This window comes from Ammospiza caudacuta, unplaced genomic scaffold (assembly GCF_027887145.1).
Source record: "Ammospiza caudacuta isolate bAmmCau1 unplaced genomic scaffold, bAmmCau1.pri scaffold_39, whole genome shotgun sequence".
Lineage (NCBI taxonomy): Eukaryota > Metazoa > Chordata > Aves > Passeriformes > Passerellidae > Ammospiza > Ammospiza caudacuta.
Genome location: NW_026683124.1, coordinates 1,256,599 through 1,273,061, shown reverse-complemented (window position 1 = coordinate 1,273,061; position 16,463 = coordinate 1,256,599). Strand labels below are relative to the sequence as shown.

The window sequence follows — 16,463 nt, the reverse complement described above, 5'->3', positions numbered from 1 at the left end:
GTTGTGCAATGCAACAGGTGGATCCGTGATTGGTCTCCTGTGGATGTTTGGATTTACTGACCACTCACAGCAGACCTGCTCTTGCTCTCTGACAAGACACAGATCTTTGTTATTCATTCCTTTTGATTCTATTCTTACCTTAGCCTTCTGATAAACCTTTTCCTTTCTATTACTTTTTAGTACAGTTGTAATGTAGTATATATATAATAAAATAATAAATCAAGCCTTCTGATCATGGAGTCAACATTCTTGTCTCTCTCTCATCCTGAAAACTCTTGTGACCACCATCACATTGTCCCAGTCCACACTGGGTTTGCAGGCCGTGCTGGCACCTGTGCCCGCCAAGGCGCCCCCTGCCAGGGCTGTGGCACGACAGGGCACTGAGGTATTTACCTTTAGTGTGAATGCCAACATGGCTGGTGGGAGGCCATTGGTGCCCAGGGATGTGGCACTTCTTCACAGAATTTGTGGACACTTTCCTCGTGCCAAGTGACCGTGAGTCCGAGGAACCCCGAATGTTTCTGGCAAGAAGCCAAAACCAAGTCCGATGAGATGTCTGAGCCTGCCTCCTCACGGCATCTGCAGGGTCATGGAAGGGGCTCCTCTGGCTGCAAGGGGTGCAGGGGCGAGTGGTGTTGACCTGGCTCCCAGTCAATCATCTCCTCTTGTCCCTGTGGGGCTCAGGGAGTGGGACACAGCAGGTGCTGTGGCTTTGTCAGAAGGTCCCCAGGCTTTCCCTATGCTCAGGGGTGTTACTCATAACACCCATGAACCGCTTTTGTATAAGCCGAAGAGGGAAGTCAATGATGCGGTTGCTCAGCATGGTTTGGGGTCTGCTGAGGTTATGCAGACTCTCGGGAGGGTTGTTATGGATGTGCTGACACCTCATGACCTCTGTCGTGTAGCACATTCTCTTTTTGACTTTGTGCAGTTTGATGTTTTTGAGACCAAGTGGGCTCGTTTGGCGGCCCAAGCGGTGGTGCAGAATGCTGCACTGGCGCCACAGGACCCCAGGCGTGTGGATGTCACTGACATGCTGCTGGGCACAGGGCTTTATGAAAATGCTCAGGGGCAGGTTGCCTTCGATCCCCTTGTGCTTGACCAGTGCCACGCATTGGGCTTTGCAGCGATTGTTCAGACCCTGGAAATGGCTGCTCCGAGGCAGCCGTTTGGAACCATTGTCCTGGGGGATGATGAGCCTTTCATGGCATTTGCGGCAAGGCTGACTGCATCTGATTAGGGGTAGGTTCCTGATCCTGTGGCAAAGAGGATTGTGATTGCAAACCATGGTAGGTGTAATTGGAATGATGAGTGCAGGAGGGTCATAGTGGCTCTGCCTGGTTTTCCTACTCTCTCTCAGATGGCAGAGGCCTGTGCGGACATCATCCACTTGGGTCAGAAGTTGGCTGCCGTGGCTGCCGCTGTGCAGCCAGTCTGGGCAGCACCGCAGGGTGGGCGGCCACAGCAGGGGACTGCGCAGGCTGGCAAGAAGCAGGGGAAGAAAGCACAGAAGTTCAGATTTCCCATGTTCTTATGTGGTCGGTGTGGTAGGTCGAATCACATGTCCAATATCTGCAAGGGGACTGTTCATGTTAATGGCCAGGCTTTACCGGGCTCGGGAAATGTGAAGCGGAGCGCGCAGAAAAGACGCACCGAGACGCAAGCTTCTCTCCATACCCAGGAACCGATGGAGGTCTCCTTTGCCGGCTTGCAGCCAGCACCCGCGGATCAGCAGGTGTGGATGTCTGCACCGCAGCAACAGTTGTTTTAGAATCTTGTAAAATATACAAGGTTCCCCTGGATTCCTTTGATCCCTTGGGTGGGGGCATGAGTCCTCTCCTGATGGGGAGATCTAGTGCCACCCTTCAGGGCATCATTGTGCCCCTGAGGCTCATTGATGCAGATTTCACAGGGCAGATTTGTGCCATGGTCTCCACACCCACCCCCTCCCGTCACGATCCCGAAAGGGACACAACTTGCTCAACTTGTTCCTTTTAAGTCCTCTGTTGGCAGGAGAGCTGACTGGTTGCGTGTAGCTGGTGGCTTTGGATCCACTGGGCCGCCTCAAGTTCACTGGACTGCTGTCCTGACCAAGGACCATCCCGAGATGCTGTGTACCCTGTCTGTTCCTGGTGCGACGCCATCGGAAATCCACCTCCGCCGGCTTCTCAACAGCGGTGCTGACGTCATGGTTCTCTCCCTTTCAGCCTGGCCCCCAGAGTGGCCCCTGGATCCGGTGGGGACATCTGTCGCGGGTCTGGGAGGGACGGCGCAATGCTACATGAGCCTGTGGCCCATGCTGGTGGCGAACCCAGAGGGACAGACAGCCTGGGTTAGGCCTCATGTTACTTCAACTCCTCCCAGCCTCTGGGGGAATGATATTCTTCTGTCTGGGGGTGTTGTAGGAAGGGGACCAGGACACCAGGTTGTTCATCACTGGTCCAATTTATTGAAGAAAGCATCAAACACTTATACAGCAAATAATAAGCTTATTAATATTCTGTAAGCCAAGCAATCTATTGGTTAAACTATACCAGGAACTCTTCCTCATTCCTTAGGCGTTACATCTCTCTTTTCTCATGTCTCTTTTACTATTTGTTATCCTACTACAGCTAGGCCCAAGGACACACTATCTCACAGGTGCAGGACTTGGAATTAGTCGCAGCTTTGTAATTTTCCAATCTCTAGCAGCTAAATTCCCAACATCTCATTCCCAACATTTTATTTTTTTAGAAAAGCAAAATTCTATGGGCTAACTGTGTCACACTCTTTGCAACACAAAAATAGGCAATTCTAACAACTAAACAATATTCTCAGCTAGCAAGGTTTCTCCCTTACAAGGGATGTAAGCCAGGGAAACAAACAGAAAAGGCTATCACTATTTATAAGATATGCTATATAACAGATACAAAAAGGATTCTATGTGCTACAAGGCTCAAACCAAACTCAGGTGTGCTAATACAACTTACAAAAATAAGCTAAAGGAGCAACATGTGCACAGGTTTCACCTGCACTGATTGTCTCGCAAGTTTGCTTTCTATTCTCAAACAGCAGATATACTTCAAACAGGAATGGCTCTACTCACAAATGCTTCTGATTGTCCTTTTTTAACTGGAGTTTCTCTGATGTTCACAACAACACTTCGCACACAAGTCATAAAAATAAACGCCTATCATAAAAGGATAAATCTATCTAACATCACTTAAACTTAATAGTACCTAGACTTAAAACAATTAAACTTAAAACATTTAAACTTAATAGAAGTTAACATTACTTAAACTTATCTTTACTTAAACTTAACAGATTTTTAAATCAACAGAACTTACATGTAAAATCACTTAAATCAAACAAAACTTAACAAAACTTAACTGACTTTAAATTCTACATAACTTAAACCTAATATAATTTAAACAGAATCTAGCTCTACTTAAACTTAATAACACTTAAACTTAACAAGGAGATAAACTTAACAAAACTAAACCTTAACAGTATTTAACATTTGATGGCACTTAATAGATAATTTACCTTAAACTACTTAGCAACAGATAATACTTACTATAGAAATAAAATATAGCATTTACTATAACTCACTTACAGGCCTGACTCTAAAATACTAAGCTAAAACAACTTTCTTCATGTGTTTGCTACAGCGTTTTTACACTTGAATGCACTGAAACATAAGGAGTTTTTTCAAGGTATAGCTGTGGAAAAATTCTTTTGAATTCAGTGCTTGCTTTTACATCTACCACATCCGAGCAAATCTCAAAGAATACAAAAAGCACACTCATTACATCTAACTTATCCAATCACTGGCACTGAGAGAAGGCTGAAGAAGCTTGTCAAGAAGTCAGAAGCAAAACTCCAAGTCCCTTGGAGCATCACTGGGCCCCACTGAGGGCAGGGAGTGCCAAAGGCTCCCCAGGGACTGCTGAGAGCAGATCCTTCAGGCCAGGATTGCAGGCAGCCCAAGGCTCTGAGCAGGGAACTGCAATGCTGAGCAAGGCCTGGGCTGGTTGCGGGAAGCAGAAAGGCCAAGCCCTGAGCCCAGCCTGGGACAGCAGGGCCTGTCCTTCACAGGTGGCTCGGGGCTGTTTGTGGGCCAGGGGCATGTGAGGGACAGCAAGGACAAATGGCATCAACCTGTGTGACGCTGCAGATCCTCATGGAACCAAGGGGCCAGTGGGACACTGTGGGGCCTCATGGAAACAAGAGGCCATTGTCAGCCTGCAGGGCTGGAACACCCCAAAACACTGAAATGCTGGGGGCAACCAAAGGTTCCTTGAGTTTGGTGCACAGGAGAAACATCAACCAACTATTGTCAACATGGGCAGATGCAAAGAATATTCTTGGTAGCAAGGGACCCACAAGGACCATCAAGTCCACCTCTTTAGTGAATGGCCCACACAGGGATTGAACCCACAGCCTCGGTGATACCAGCACCATGCAAAAACCAGCTGAGCTAAGATGTCCAAATGACACAAAATTTTACTGGGAAAATATCAACAGTCAAGGAACTTGGGCAAAGGGTTTATTACAACATCCATTTCAACATAAAACTCTTATCAAAGCATTAACTTCATTAACTTAGCCCATTTAACCTAAAGGCCTTCAACCCTTAAGATGTTAAGTTACCCAAAATGTTCCAGGTAAGCAGGATTATAAGGAGAACAAATAGAGAACATCAGAAAGACAGAAGATCCATAGAAAGACACACACATAGGTACCAACTACTCAGATTCCAGCTACACCAACAGAGGAAACCCAGGAGAAACTGGGATGCAGGCCAGGGGCTGGCCTCGTGCTCTGGCTTTTAATCCCCTGGGCCTTCATGGGCCTGCCCCTGCGGTGGGACTGCCAGTTGCTTGTCCAATCAGATTTAGGGTAGCACCGGCTGGTAGTGTGTGATTGATTGACAGCTCAGCCAATCAGAGTGGGGTTGGCACAGCATCTGCCATGTGATTGACAGCTCTGCCAGGTCAGGGCTGTGGGTGGGGTTCTGTCCCACCACAAACCAAGGCCTGACCCGGCCCTGGCCCCACATGGGCATTCCGAGCATCCCAAGGTGTCTCGGGACATCGATCTCATCCAGCCTCTGACAGCGACCACGGTGGCACTACGGAACCTCATGGGTCAGTTGTGACAATGCAGGTCAAAGGACACCATGGTGACACTAGAGAACCTCAAAGAATCAAGGGTACTGTTGTGCAACTCAGGGGGCCCTGTGGGAGGAAGGGTCAATAATGAAATTGTGGGACCAATATATAAAAGGAACCATTGTGACACAGCGGGGCTACATGGAGACAATGGACCCTTGTGACTCTGTTGGGGCTCATGAAACAAAGAAGCCATTGTGACATTGCGAAACCTCATGGAATAATGAGACCATTGTGACAGTATGGGGCTCCATGAAATCAAAGGAACATGGAACAAGTCTGCCTGGTTTGGCCTCCTGGAGGCTGTCTGACAGGTCCCACTGAATTTGACGTGTCAAGGGCCACTTCCCATCTGACTGCGAAGCACTGGGGCTCTGTGCTTTCCTTCCTGTGGGAAAGAACTGCCTTTCTTGTCTAGGCGCCTTCACCAAAATTGGGATTCCATGTCTAAAATTCTCTATATCCAAGGGTTACTCCCAGACAAAATCTGCCCATACAGTCAAACCTGGCTAGACTTGGCCTCTGGTGACTGCCTCTCATCTGCCCCTGCACCACTGGGACTCACTTGTTTCCTTCCTATGGAGATTGTTGATTTTTCTGACACTGTGGAGGATTGTGGAACCAATGGGCCATGGTGACACTGCAGGCCCTTGTGGACCCTGTTCCACTGTAGGAACTTGTGGAACCAAGGGGAACATTTTGATCCTGCAGGGTACCATGGATCCAGGGGGCCATGGTGACACTGTGGGGCCTTGTGGAAACAAGGGCATAATTTTGGCTCTGTTGAGCTGCATGGTCCCAAGGGGCCAGTGTGAAGCCGTGAGGCTTTGTGGAACCAAAAGACAATTGTAGCATTTTAGGGCCTCATGGAGTCAAAGGGCCATTGTGATCCTGCAGGGCACCATGGATCCATGGAGACCATTGTGGCATTGCAAGGCCCCATGGAATCATGAAGACCATTGTGACCTTGCAGGGCCTCATGGAAGGAAGGGGCCATTGTGACACCTTGGGAACTCGTGGAACCAAGGGAATCATTGTTGCACTACTGGGCCCCAATGGAACCAAGGGGCCATTGGACACAGCGAGCCTTCATGGAACCAATAGACCATTAAGATACTGGTCAATATATTGGTGCTTCGCCTTTATCTCAGGTCTTTGAATCCCAACCCTTGTACTGTGCTCGACTTCTCCATGTTAATTGTTTTTCACCCTGTTACTAAAGTTCTTTTTGGGTAACTCCATTGATCCTGCTTGTAGGATCATTGGGGGCTAGGACAGTTGGGACGGACAGAGACAAGAGATATCTGAAGCCAGGTCTTGGAACTTGTGGTTTATTGCAAAGGGTGTGGGTGCAGGGGCCTTGTTTGAAGCTGCCAGCCACAGCTCGGAGCAGGCCCGAAAGAGGAGCTCGAAAGAGACACCCAAAATGGATGCCCAAAAGAGGAGGGGACTTCCCATTACTATACAATAAATCTTCTTCTGTGCTGTATATTCTAATTTTCACTAACCAATCTGGTACAAGATACAAATCTTATAGCATTTATATACAGCCTATAAGAATGATTACATTACCATACTGTGCTACATTTTAAACCCTAAAACTAGTCTTTGGACTCCTTCTGCCAAGCTAGTAGGGTCTGCTCTGAGCCTTGGACCTCTCTGCAAGCAGAGGGTATTGTTTCATCAAAGGAAGATTACTTTCAGCTGGCCATACCATTCTTTTCCAGTTGTTCAGTAACTAAGGCTTGGTGTCTCAAAGTTTGATTTCATTTTAATCTCACTTATAGTTTCCATATTCTCAAAATCTTTTGCCAGGCAATCATATTTATAAGGCTTTCCTGTTTCATCTTACCCAGCATCTGCTTCTTTTCATTTTCACCACCTTTGCCCTGAAGCTGGGGAACAAGAAAGGTTTGTCACAGCCACCCTCATTGCGACCTTTGCCGCCCAAACAGAGACCCTGACATTCAGTCTCGTCAGAGTGGTTGGCTGATGGATAGACCAGTGCTTCCCAGGATTTTGGATTGCGTCAGGCTGGAAGATTCATCATTGTTTTAGGGATCTCGGCAAGGATCCCCAGGGAGAACGACAGTTTCACCTGTGTAGGATTGCAGGTGGGTTTAGGGAAATGCAGGACAATTATTGCCCATTTTGCCACTGTGTTTTTACAATATGCACCCACATCCCATTATTGATTTGGGGTGTTCCAGTGGCTGTTCCACCTAAGGCGGAGAAAGAGAAAAATGGGCAGCCGAATCTCCAAAGTAGAAAGGTGCATATATGGATGCTCTAAGTTAATTCTCACTGATCATGACCAAATATCTTCAAAGAACAAATTAAAATCAATCGTGAGGTGGATCATGAAAAATTTTCCAGATGCCCCTGAGCCTGACTGTCCTCCCTCCATCTTGGCTCCTCCACTTCCTGCTACCACAACCTTCTCTTCCACCCTGAATGAACCTCCAGACTCCACTCCCAGAACTGCAGGTCACGCCCCCACTTTCAATCATTCCACATTCAGCCTGGGCCATGCCTCCAGAATGCCAGCCCAGGGGTATCCCATCCTAAATCAAGACCCTTTCTCCCCAACACCTGACAAAATGGCAGTGCCCTTTGCCTCACCCTCCGGCAACAATATAACCCCATGATCACAGATACTAAGCCCAAATGTCACACTATTTCTAATCCAAATGATTCTCCTCCAAGTTATTCTTCCTCCTTAAAAAACAGTTTGGATTCCCCAGAGCCACCTTGCCCCTCAACCCAGAAGATCACCAGGAAAGGATCCAGAAAAAAGCAGTAAAGGAAGGAGACTGGCAAATGGTCTCGAAACTACTTGTTGCCCCCGTATGTTATGAAAGAAGGGGGCAGAATCCCAGGTATCAGCCATTGGTTTACAGGGAAGTCAAGGTTCTGTGTAGGGCAGCTAAAGACCATAGGAAGGACTTACCTTGTTTTAATGGACTAATGAGGGCCATGTTTACAGCACGTCTCAACCTCATATGATTTAAAATATATTATGACCACGTTGTTGTCACCTACAGAATACACCCTTTGGGGAGGGGGATGGAAGTGTTTACTAAATCAATTAATAGCAGACTATGCTAATAATGAGGCAAGGGTGGAATTGACAAACAATCATCCAGCTGGAGAAGGACAACACAGGCTACCAGATGATCAAGCAGCAGGTGTCCTGAGAGAAGTATTGGATGATATCAAACAGATGGCTTTGCAAGCTTTAATCCAGGTATCGGATGATAGCACCCCCAATGTGGACTGCCTTGGGTGGCCGCAGCTAAAGCTTTAGGACAATCAGACCATCTTGGGTGCCTGTTAACTAAGCAAACCAATGCTACCTCCCTCACATTGAGTGGCCTGCTTTCAGACATAGAGACCATCAGACATGCCACCTTGCAGAACAGCAATAGAGTTTTTACTCTGCGCACATGAGCATGGCTGTGTAGACTCTGAGGGCATGTGTTGCATGAACCTCTCCATCCACAGCGAGTCAATCCACAAGAGCATTCATGTACTGAATGAAGAGTTCAAGAAGCTTCAAGGGGAAAAGAAAGATTGGTTCAATAAACTCTTCCAATCCTGAGGGCTAAAGGGTTGGATGATGTCTACCTAAAACAGCACTATTCATTCTCTTAGTGGTTGTTGTTGTGTTGTTAATTGTCCCATGTTTGTTTGGATGCTTTTAGCAAGTCTTACAAAATTCTTTCAGTTCCATCTTTGTTGTACAAGAGAAAAGGGGGAAGATGTCCAACACAGGATCCTCGTGGACTCCTTGGACGAGAGAACTGGAGGCCAGGATGGCACAAAAACCTCTCAGAGACTCAGTGTCGGAAGAAAAATCCATAAAAGTACCTAAAAGTATCCTTAAATCCATAATGTACATTAAAAACCTTGCGTATCTCAAAGTGCTAATGAGCCCCACTGAGTGTCAGTGCAAAGCTCTCAAGGGACTCGTTAAACCAGAGAATTGGGGCCATGATTGCATAAACCTCTCACAGAGTCTGTATCAAAAGGGAAATACCAAGTACTTTAAAATAACTGAAGTACCTTGAAGTATTAATGCGTCCCACTGAGTGTTGTTACTGACAAAGCCTCTCCAGGGACTAAGTACAGCAGATAATTGGAGACCAGGATGGCAGAGACATCTCAGAGACTCAAGGCAAAAGCCAAACCCAAAGACCTTTCAAAAACCTGCAGTCCCTGGGAGCATTCAGGAGCCCCCAGGGCCATTGCTGACCAAGGCTCCTCAGGGACTCCTTCCAGCAGATCCTTGAGGCCACTGGGATGTGGGCTAGGGGGGGATGCTGAGGGCAGGACAAGGGGCTGCCAGTGCCCAGCCTGGCTGGGGCTGTGCCCGGAGGCCCCAGGGCCTCAGGACAAGGTGTGTCTTCCCAGGCCTTGGTGGCACAGACCCTGCTGTGCCCCAGGGCACCAAGACTTGGCTTTTCTTTGTTCCCACCTGTCATCACTGCCTGCAGTTCTCTGCTCTGCCAAGGCCTGAGGACGCTTTCTCAGACATGTCGCTCAGTGGGACCCATTAAAAGTCCAAGAAATTTTGGAGTTGGATTCTGCCTTGGAGTTCTGGAGAGGTTTGTTCAGCTCCCTCTCAGGGACTGATGTTCAGGGCCTGAGCACAAAGCCCCAGAGGCTCATTAAAGTCCTGGTGCTGTGTCTGTGCTGCTGAGCTGGGCTGGGCTCCTGGCACAGAGGCAGCTCCTGGTAACCAAGAGGAGCTTCAAAAGCACATTTCTCTTGATGAGCAGCTCTTCTGCCAGCCCAGCAGGGCTGGGGCACTGTCTGCTGCCATCCTGGGCACAGCACAGAGGCACAGAGAGCTTCAATCAGTCTGGGCTCGGAAGGAGCTGAGAAGTGCCTGGGGAACAATGACTGCCAGCCGTTGGCACAGGAACCTCTGGCTGCAGGAAAATGCAGCTGCAGCACCTGCAGTGAACTCCTAAACCTGAAACATCCCAATGCCTACAGACTCTGTGAGTGCAAATCTGGGTATTTCTGATGCAGGGGAGGTGAAATGCTCGTGAAGGTCTAAAATGCTGAGGGGTTCTGATCAGTCATACAATATTTCCAAGATAAAGATTTTGGCAAAAAAAAGGACATTTCCTTATACTTTGTACTCAGTTTCCTACTAGTGGAGAATGGGAGGGAGGAGAGATAAATATTAAAGTTTGATTATGAATTTTGACAAATTCCTGAGACATCTGAACTGTTACTTTTAGTGATCAATAAGTTCACAGAGATTTGGGGTCTGTGAGTGCTGGCAAGGAGTGATCAGGCACAGGGAAACACCTGCAGGAGGGAAATCTCCAGGAAGCAGAGGGAAGATCAGGCAAGGAGAGAAAACAAAACCCAGGAATGCTGTGGCAGGGAGAGTTTAGAGATGTGCACAGGTTCCCCTCCAGTGCAGCCCCTCCCTCTGAACAAGCCCCCTCCCTCCTGTGCCCCCAGCCAAGCCTGTGCCCTCAGGGCTGGGGCTTCAAGGCGTGCAGCTCCTCCTGTGCAGGCAGAGCTGCAGCAGAGCTGTGGGGAAGCTCTGCAGCCCTGGGCCCAGTTCCCTCTGCAGAGCACAGGGCTGGGAGCAGCTGCCCAGCACTGGGGGCTCTGGCAGGGGGCACAGCTGGCTCAGGGTGACGCTGTCCCCAGTGCCCGGCTCTGGGCAATGCTGTCAGTCCAGCCAGGGAAGGACCTGCATCTCCCTTCATCCAATGCCATCATAAGAACACTTGGAAGTGTCCCTGAGATTTCAGTCCAAGCTGGGAGCTTCAATCCAGGGTGCAAACCTGTCCTAGAGCATCTCTGAGTTATGAGATTGATGGGGAAAGGCAGAGGTGTTGTGACACAGAAAATGCTGCTGGGTTGGTGAAATGAGCAAAGTGAGTCCTTGGCTACAAATGTGGAGCTGGGCTGTGGTGGATGCATCTGCTCCCAGCAGTAGGTGGTGGCATTTTAATGGAAGCATAAGAAGGTGGTCACCTTCCACCTGAGAAAGTTTAAAGCCCAAAGAAACTCTGAACAGGTCAGAATGACAGACCATCTCTCCTCAGTCTGCATTCATCACCTTGACCCAGGGAACTCACTCTGTTCTCCCTGAGGGCCTCAGACATGCTTATGTTTTTATATCCAAAACAACCAGCAGAGACATGGGGGGAGCTTATAAAGAAAACTTCAGAACTCTTAAACATTAAGGACCATGTCTGTGTGTTACCGAGGAGGATGTATGGGAAATGGCCTTGATTTTGTTTACAGGTACCTCCCCTAAGTCTTTACTGTCTTTCTCCATGAACAGGTCCCCATGTGCAGCCCCAGCAAATGTCCAACAGCAGCTCCATCAGGCACTTCCTCCTGCTGGCATTGGCAGACACGCGGCAGCTGCAGCTCCTGCACTTCTGCCTCTTGCTGGGCATCTCCCTGGCTGCCCTCCTGGGCAACGGCCTCATCATGAGCACCGTAGCCTGCGGCCACCACCTGCACACACCCATGTTCTTCTTCCTGCTCAACCTGGCCCTCACTGACCTGGGCTCCATCTGCACCACTGTCCCCAAAGCCATGCACAATTCCCTCTGGGACACCAGGGACATCTCCTACACTGGATGTGCTGCTCAGCTCTTTTTCTTTATGTTCTTCATTGGAGCAGAGTATTTCCTCCTGACCATCATGTGCTATGACCGCTACGTGTCCATCTGCAAACCCCTGCACTACGGGACCCTCCTGGGCAGCAGAGCTTGTGCCCACATGGCAGCAGCTGCCTGGGCCAGTGCCTTTCTCAATGCTCTGCTGCACACAGCCAATACATTTGCTCTGCCCTTGTGCCATGGCAATGCCCTGGGCCAGTTCTTCTGTGAAATCCCACAGATCCTCAAGCTCTCCTGCTCCAAATCCTACCAGAGGGAAGTTGGACTCATTGCAGTTAGTGTCTGTTTGCTATTTGGTTGTTTTATGTTCATTGTTTTTTCCTATGTGCAGATCTTCAGGGCTGTGCTGAGGATCCCCTCTGAGCAGGGACGGCACAAAGCCTTTTCCACCTGCCTCCCTCACCTGGCAGTGGTCTGTCTATTTGTCACCATCAGCTCACTTTACCACCTGAAGCCCCCCTCTATGTCCTCCCCATCCCTGGATCTGGCCCTGTCAGTTCTGTGCTCGGTGGTGCCTCCAGTGCTGAATCCCTTCATCTACAGCCTGAGGAACCAGAAGCTCAAGGCTTCTGTGAGGAAACTGATGACTGCATGCTTTCAGAAACATTAAACTGCTGGGTAATTTCTGCAAATCACTTGTAATAAAAGTAATCTTCGATACTTCTTGATGGTTTCATTTGGAGGGTTGATTTTTGTTGTTTTATATTTTTCATATTGTCCACAAATAAATGTCAATGTTTGTGCCATTTCTCATTTTGATCCTCTCCACCTTCTTTATGGACACCGACTGTGTCAATGAGGGGCGGCGCTCTCAGTGGCTTTAAAGGAACTAAAGGATCTCCCAGCAGAGTTTTCTGCAGAGATGCCCTTTTGTTGCCTTCTCTGCAGCTGCAGCAGCAATGTCTGTGTGCAGAGCTGGGGGCAGATCAGTGCTGGCACAGCAGCTCTGCCCAGTAGCAGCAGCACTTGGTGTTGCCAGTGCTGCTGCCGTGGCCCTGCCCCGCTGCCCTGGTGGCCCTGGTGTTGCTGTAGGGCCTGAGTGCTCTCGGGGCTGGGCACAGCCCTGGGGGTGGCAGTGCCGGGGCTGCAGCAGGGACAGGCCATGGGCACTGCTGGGGCAGCGCTGACGCCTCAGCCCAGGGCCTGGGGGCTCCAGGCTCCTTGCCCAGGCACTCTCAAGAACACACCCAGGCCAATGCTCAGCACAGAAAACCCCCATGAGCAGCCCCCGGCTGGCCGTGGGCAGGCTGGGGGCAAACAGCATTGCTGGGGCTCTGCAAGGGCCCTGGGGGAGATGGGAAGGAGCAGCAGAGCAGGGGCTGATCCATCCCCAGTGCGCTGCTCAGCCCAGGGCAGCGTCCCAGAGCGTCCTGATGGAGCTGCCAACAACATCCCCCCCTCTGCAGCCCTGGCCTCTCCCCAGCTCACACAGGTGCCCCATCCTTGCAGGCACACACACGGCAGCACTGGCTCACCAGCCCCTGTTTGCATTGCACAGAGCAGGGGGAGCACCCCCATGCTGTTGGTGTGGGGACATGAACCTGAGGGAGCACAAATGCCATCAGCCCCTGGGGCCAGCAAGTGCTGGGGGAACACCAGGGAAACCACTCAGCTTTGTCGTGGCCTCTGCAGTCAGCCAGATGATATTTTCCCATCAGCTGGGAGTTTCCTGTCCCACTGCAGATGCTTTTGCTCAGAGCCAGAGCCACCCCTAAACTGCCCTCAGCCTTTCCTTTGCTTCATCTTTGGTTTCTCTACTCTTCCTGATTCAAATTTCTTCCTATTGCCCATCCCTGTTCCCTGCCCTGCAAACAGCCCTTCCCTGTTTGCCCTTTCCTCTCTGGCCCCACTCCCCATTGCAGTTCCTGACTTGGCACCATGGGAACGTCCCTTGGGCAGCAGGATCATCCTACAAGTGCTGCAGGAATTGTCTGCAGGCTCCTGCAGTGCCTGGTGCTGCTCCCTTGCCAGAGGCACCCCAGGCCAGGTGGGCACATCCGGGCTGCTGTGTCTGGCTCTGGGGCTCCCTGTTCTGGGCAGTGAGGAGGAGCTGCAGAGGCTCTGGAGGACTGACAGGATGGGCTTTGGTGCTGGCAGGAGAAGCTGAGGGACCTGGGCTGCTGGAGCTCCTGAACAGGAGGCCCAGGGCTCCTCCTGCAACTGCTCCAAGGGTGGTTTCAGAGAATCCCAGAGTCAGCAAGGTGGGAAAAGACCTTGGAGGTCATCGAGTCCCACCTGTGCCTTGACACTGCCTTGTCTCCCCTGAGCCTTCTCTTCTCCAGGATAAACAACCCCACATCCCTAAGCCACTCCTCAAAGCTCTTGTGTTCCAAACCCCTCCACAACCTTGTTGCCCTTCTCTGGAAATGCTCCAGCCCCTCCATGTCCTTCTTAAATTGGAGAGCCCAGAACTGGATGCAGCATTTAAGGGGCTGCCCAAGCAGTGCTGAGCACAAGGGAAGAATCCCTGCCCTGCTCCTTCTGGCCACACCATTCCTGATCCAAGCCAGGAGCCATTGGCCTCCTTGCCCACCTGGGCACACTGCTGGCTCATGTCCAGCCTGCTGTCCATCAGTCCCTGCAGGTCCCTTTCTGCCTGGCTGCTCTCCAGCCACTCTGTCCCCAGCCTGTAGTGCTGCAGGGGTTGTTGTGGCCCAAGTGCAGGACCCAGCATTTGGACTTCTTAAACCTCACGTTGTTTGATTGGGGCCCTGGATCCAGCCTGTCCAGTGCCCTGTGCAGAGCCCTCCTACCCTCCAGCACACCAACACTCCCAGACATCTTGGTGTCACCACGGTTCCACAAGGCCCCAGAGTGTCCCAGTGGTCTCCATGATTCCATGAGGCCTCCCAGTGGCACAATGTTCCTTTTGGTTCCCTGGCATCCCTTGATGTCACAATCTCACCATGTCCCCCAAGGCCCTGTAGTGTCACAATGGATCCTTGGTTCCACGAGGTCTGGCAGTGCAGCAATGCTCTCCTTGGTTCCATAGTGTCACAATGGCCTCTTGGTCCCAAGCGCCACCATGGTGTCAAACATGTTTCTTTCATTCCAGGAGTCCCTGAGGAGCAGCACTGACCCTTTGGTCCCATGGGGCCCTGCAGTGTCACAATGGCCCCATCATGACACCATGTCCTGCTCTGTCACAAAGCTCTGCATGGTTCCACAAGGCCCTGCAGGGTCACAGTGGCCTCTTGGTTCCATGAGGCCTCAGATTGCCACAACGAATTCCTTGGTGCTGCAGTGTCGCAATGGAGCCCTGGTGACAGAAGATACTGCCGTGTCACCAGGGACCCTTTGGTTCCATGGGCCATCACAGAGTCACAATTGTTCCCTCAGTTCCCAGAGTCCCTGCAATGGTGCAATGGCACAATGGCCCCTCGATTCCATTGTTTCCAGGCTCTCCCAAGGATCTCCTTGGTTCCTCAGTGTCACAATGCCCCTTAGGTTCTACAAGGCCCCGAAGGGTCACAGTGGCCTCTGTGGTTCCAGCAGGACCCAGACTGTCACCATGGACTCCTTGCTTCCATTCTGCCCCATAGTGTCACAGTGGCCCCTTGGCTCTGTGCTGCCATGTCACACACAGTGTCACCATGGTCGTCTTAGTGCCACCAGGCCCCGCAATGTCACAATGGCCCCTTGCTTCCTCAGGGCCCTGCAGTGCCACAATCATCAGAGAATCAACCAGGCTGCAAAAGGCCTTGGAGAGCTTCAAGTCCAACCTGGGACCCAACACCACCTTGTCACCCAGGCCATGGCACTGAATTCCACAACCAGTCTTTCCTTATACACTTCTAGGGACACTGACTCACTCACCTCCCTGGGCAGCCCATTCCAATGCCGAATCACCCTTTGTGTGAAGAATATTTACTAAGGTCCAGTCTAAACGTCCCCTGGGGCAGCTGAAGGCTGTGTCCTCTCTTCTTGTCGCTGTTCTCTGGGAAAAAAGCCCAACCCTGACCTGACTGCACCCTCCTGTCAGGGAGTTGTAGAGAGTGATGAGGTCTCCCCTGAGCCTCCTCTTCTCCAGGATAAACAACCCCAGCTCCCTCAGCCGCTCCTCACTGGACTTGTGCTCCAGACCCCTCACCAGCCTTGTTGCCCTTCTCTGGACACACTCCACCCCTCCATGTCTTTCCTTAACTTGGAGACCCAGAACTGGACACAGCACTCAAGGTGCTACCAAACCAGCACTGAGGACAGGGGATGAATCACTGCCCTGGTCCTGCTGGCCACACCATTCCTGATCCATAGGAGTGCCAGGTGTATGATGAGGGAAATGGTGGGGAGGGGGTGAAGGCAAAGTGTTCCTAATTGTCAGCCATGAAGGGTCTTGATTTTCGTATCTATGCAGACTGCATTAGAAGGTGCTGGAGGACATTGCTGATATGGACATTGCTGATACCAAAGTATAAACAAGAAATGAAAACTTAACAGGAGAGACCAATTCTATCTGCATTGTTTTCAATATAGGATATTCACTTTGAATACACTTCTGAAATTGAATTAATCACAGAAGGATTGAGAATCTAAATGTTCCCAGAAGCTTTTTTTGTTCGGGTGTTTTGAACAAATGTTTATGAGCTTTTCTCACTGAATTCCTGAACTGAAGAGTCCAAGAAAGATGAGGCTGCTGGAGGAATAA

General features: G+C 50.3%; 1 protein-coding gene across 1 annotated transcript; it reads left to right on the top strand.

The window, feature by feature from the left end:
- The first annotated feature begins 11,495 nt into the window (after nt 1-11,495).
- Nucleotides 11,496-12,428, top strand: LOC131571815 (olfactory receptor 14C36-like). Its single transcript, XM_058824584.1, has one exon. It carries the CDS (start codon nt 11,496-11,498, stop codon nt 12,426-12,428), a length of 933 nt encoding a protein of 310 aa, XP_058680567.1.
- Nucleotides 12,429-16,463: the final 4,035 nt, after the last annotated feature.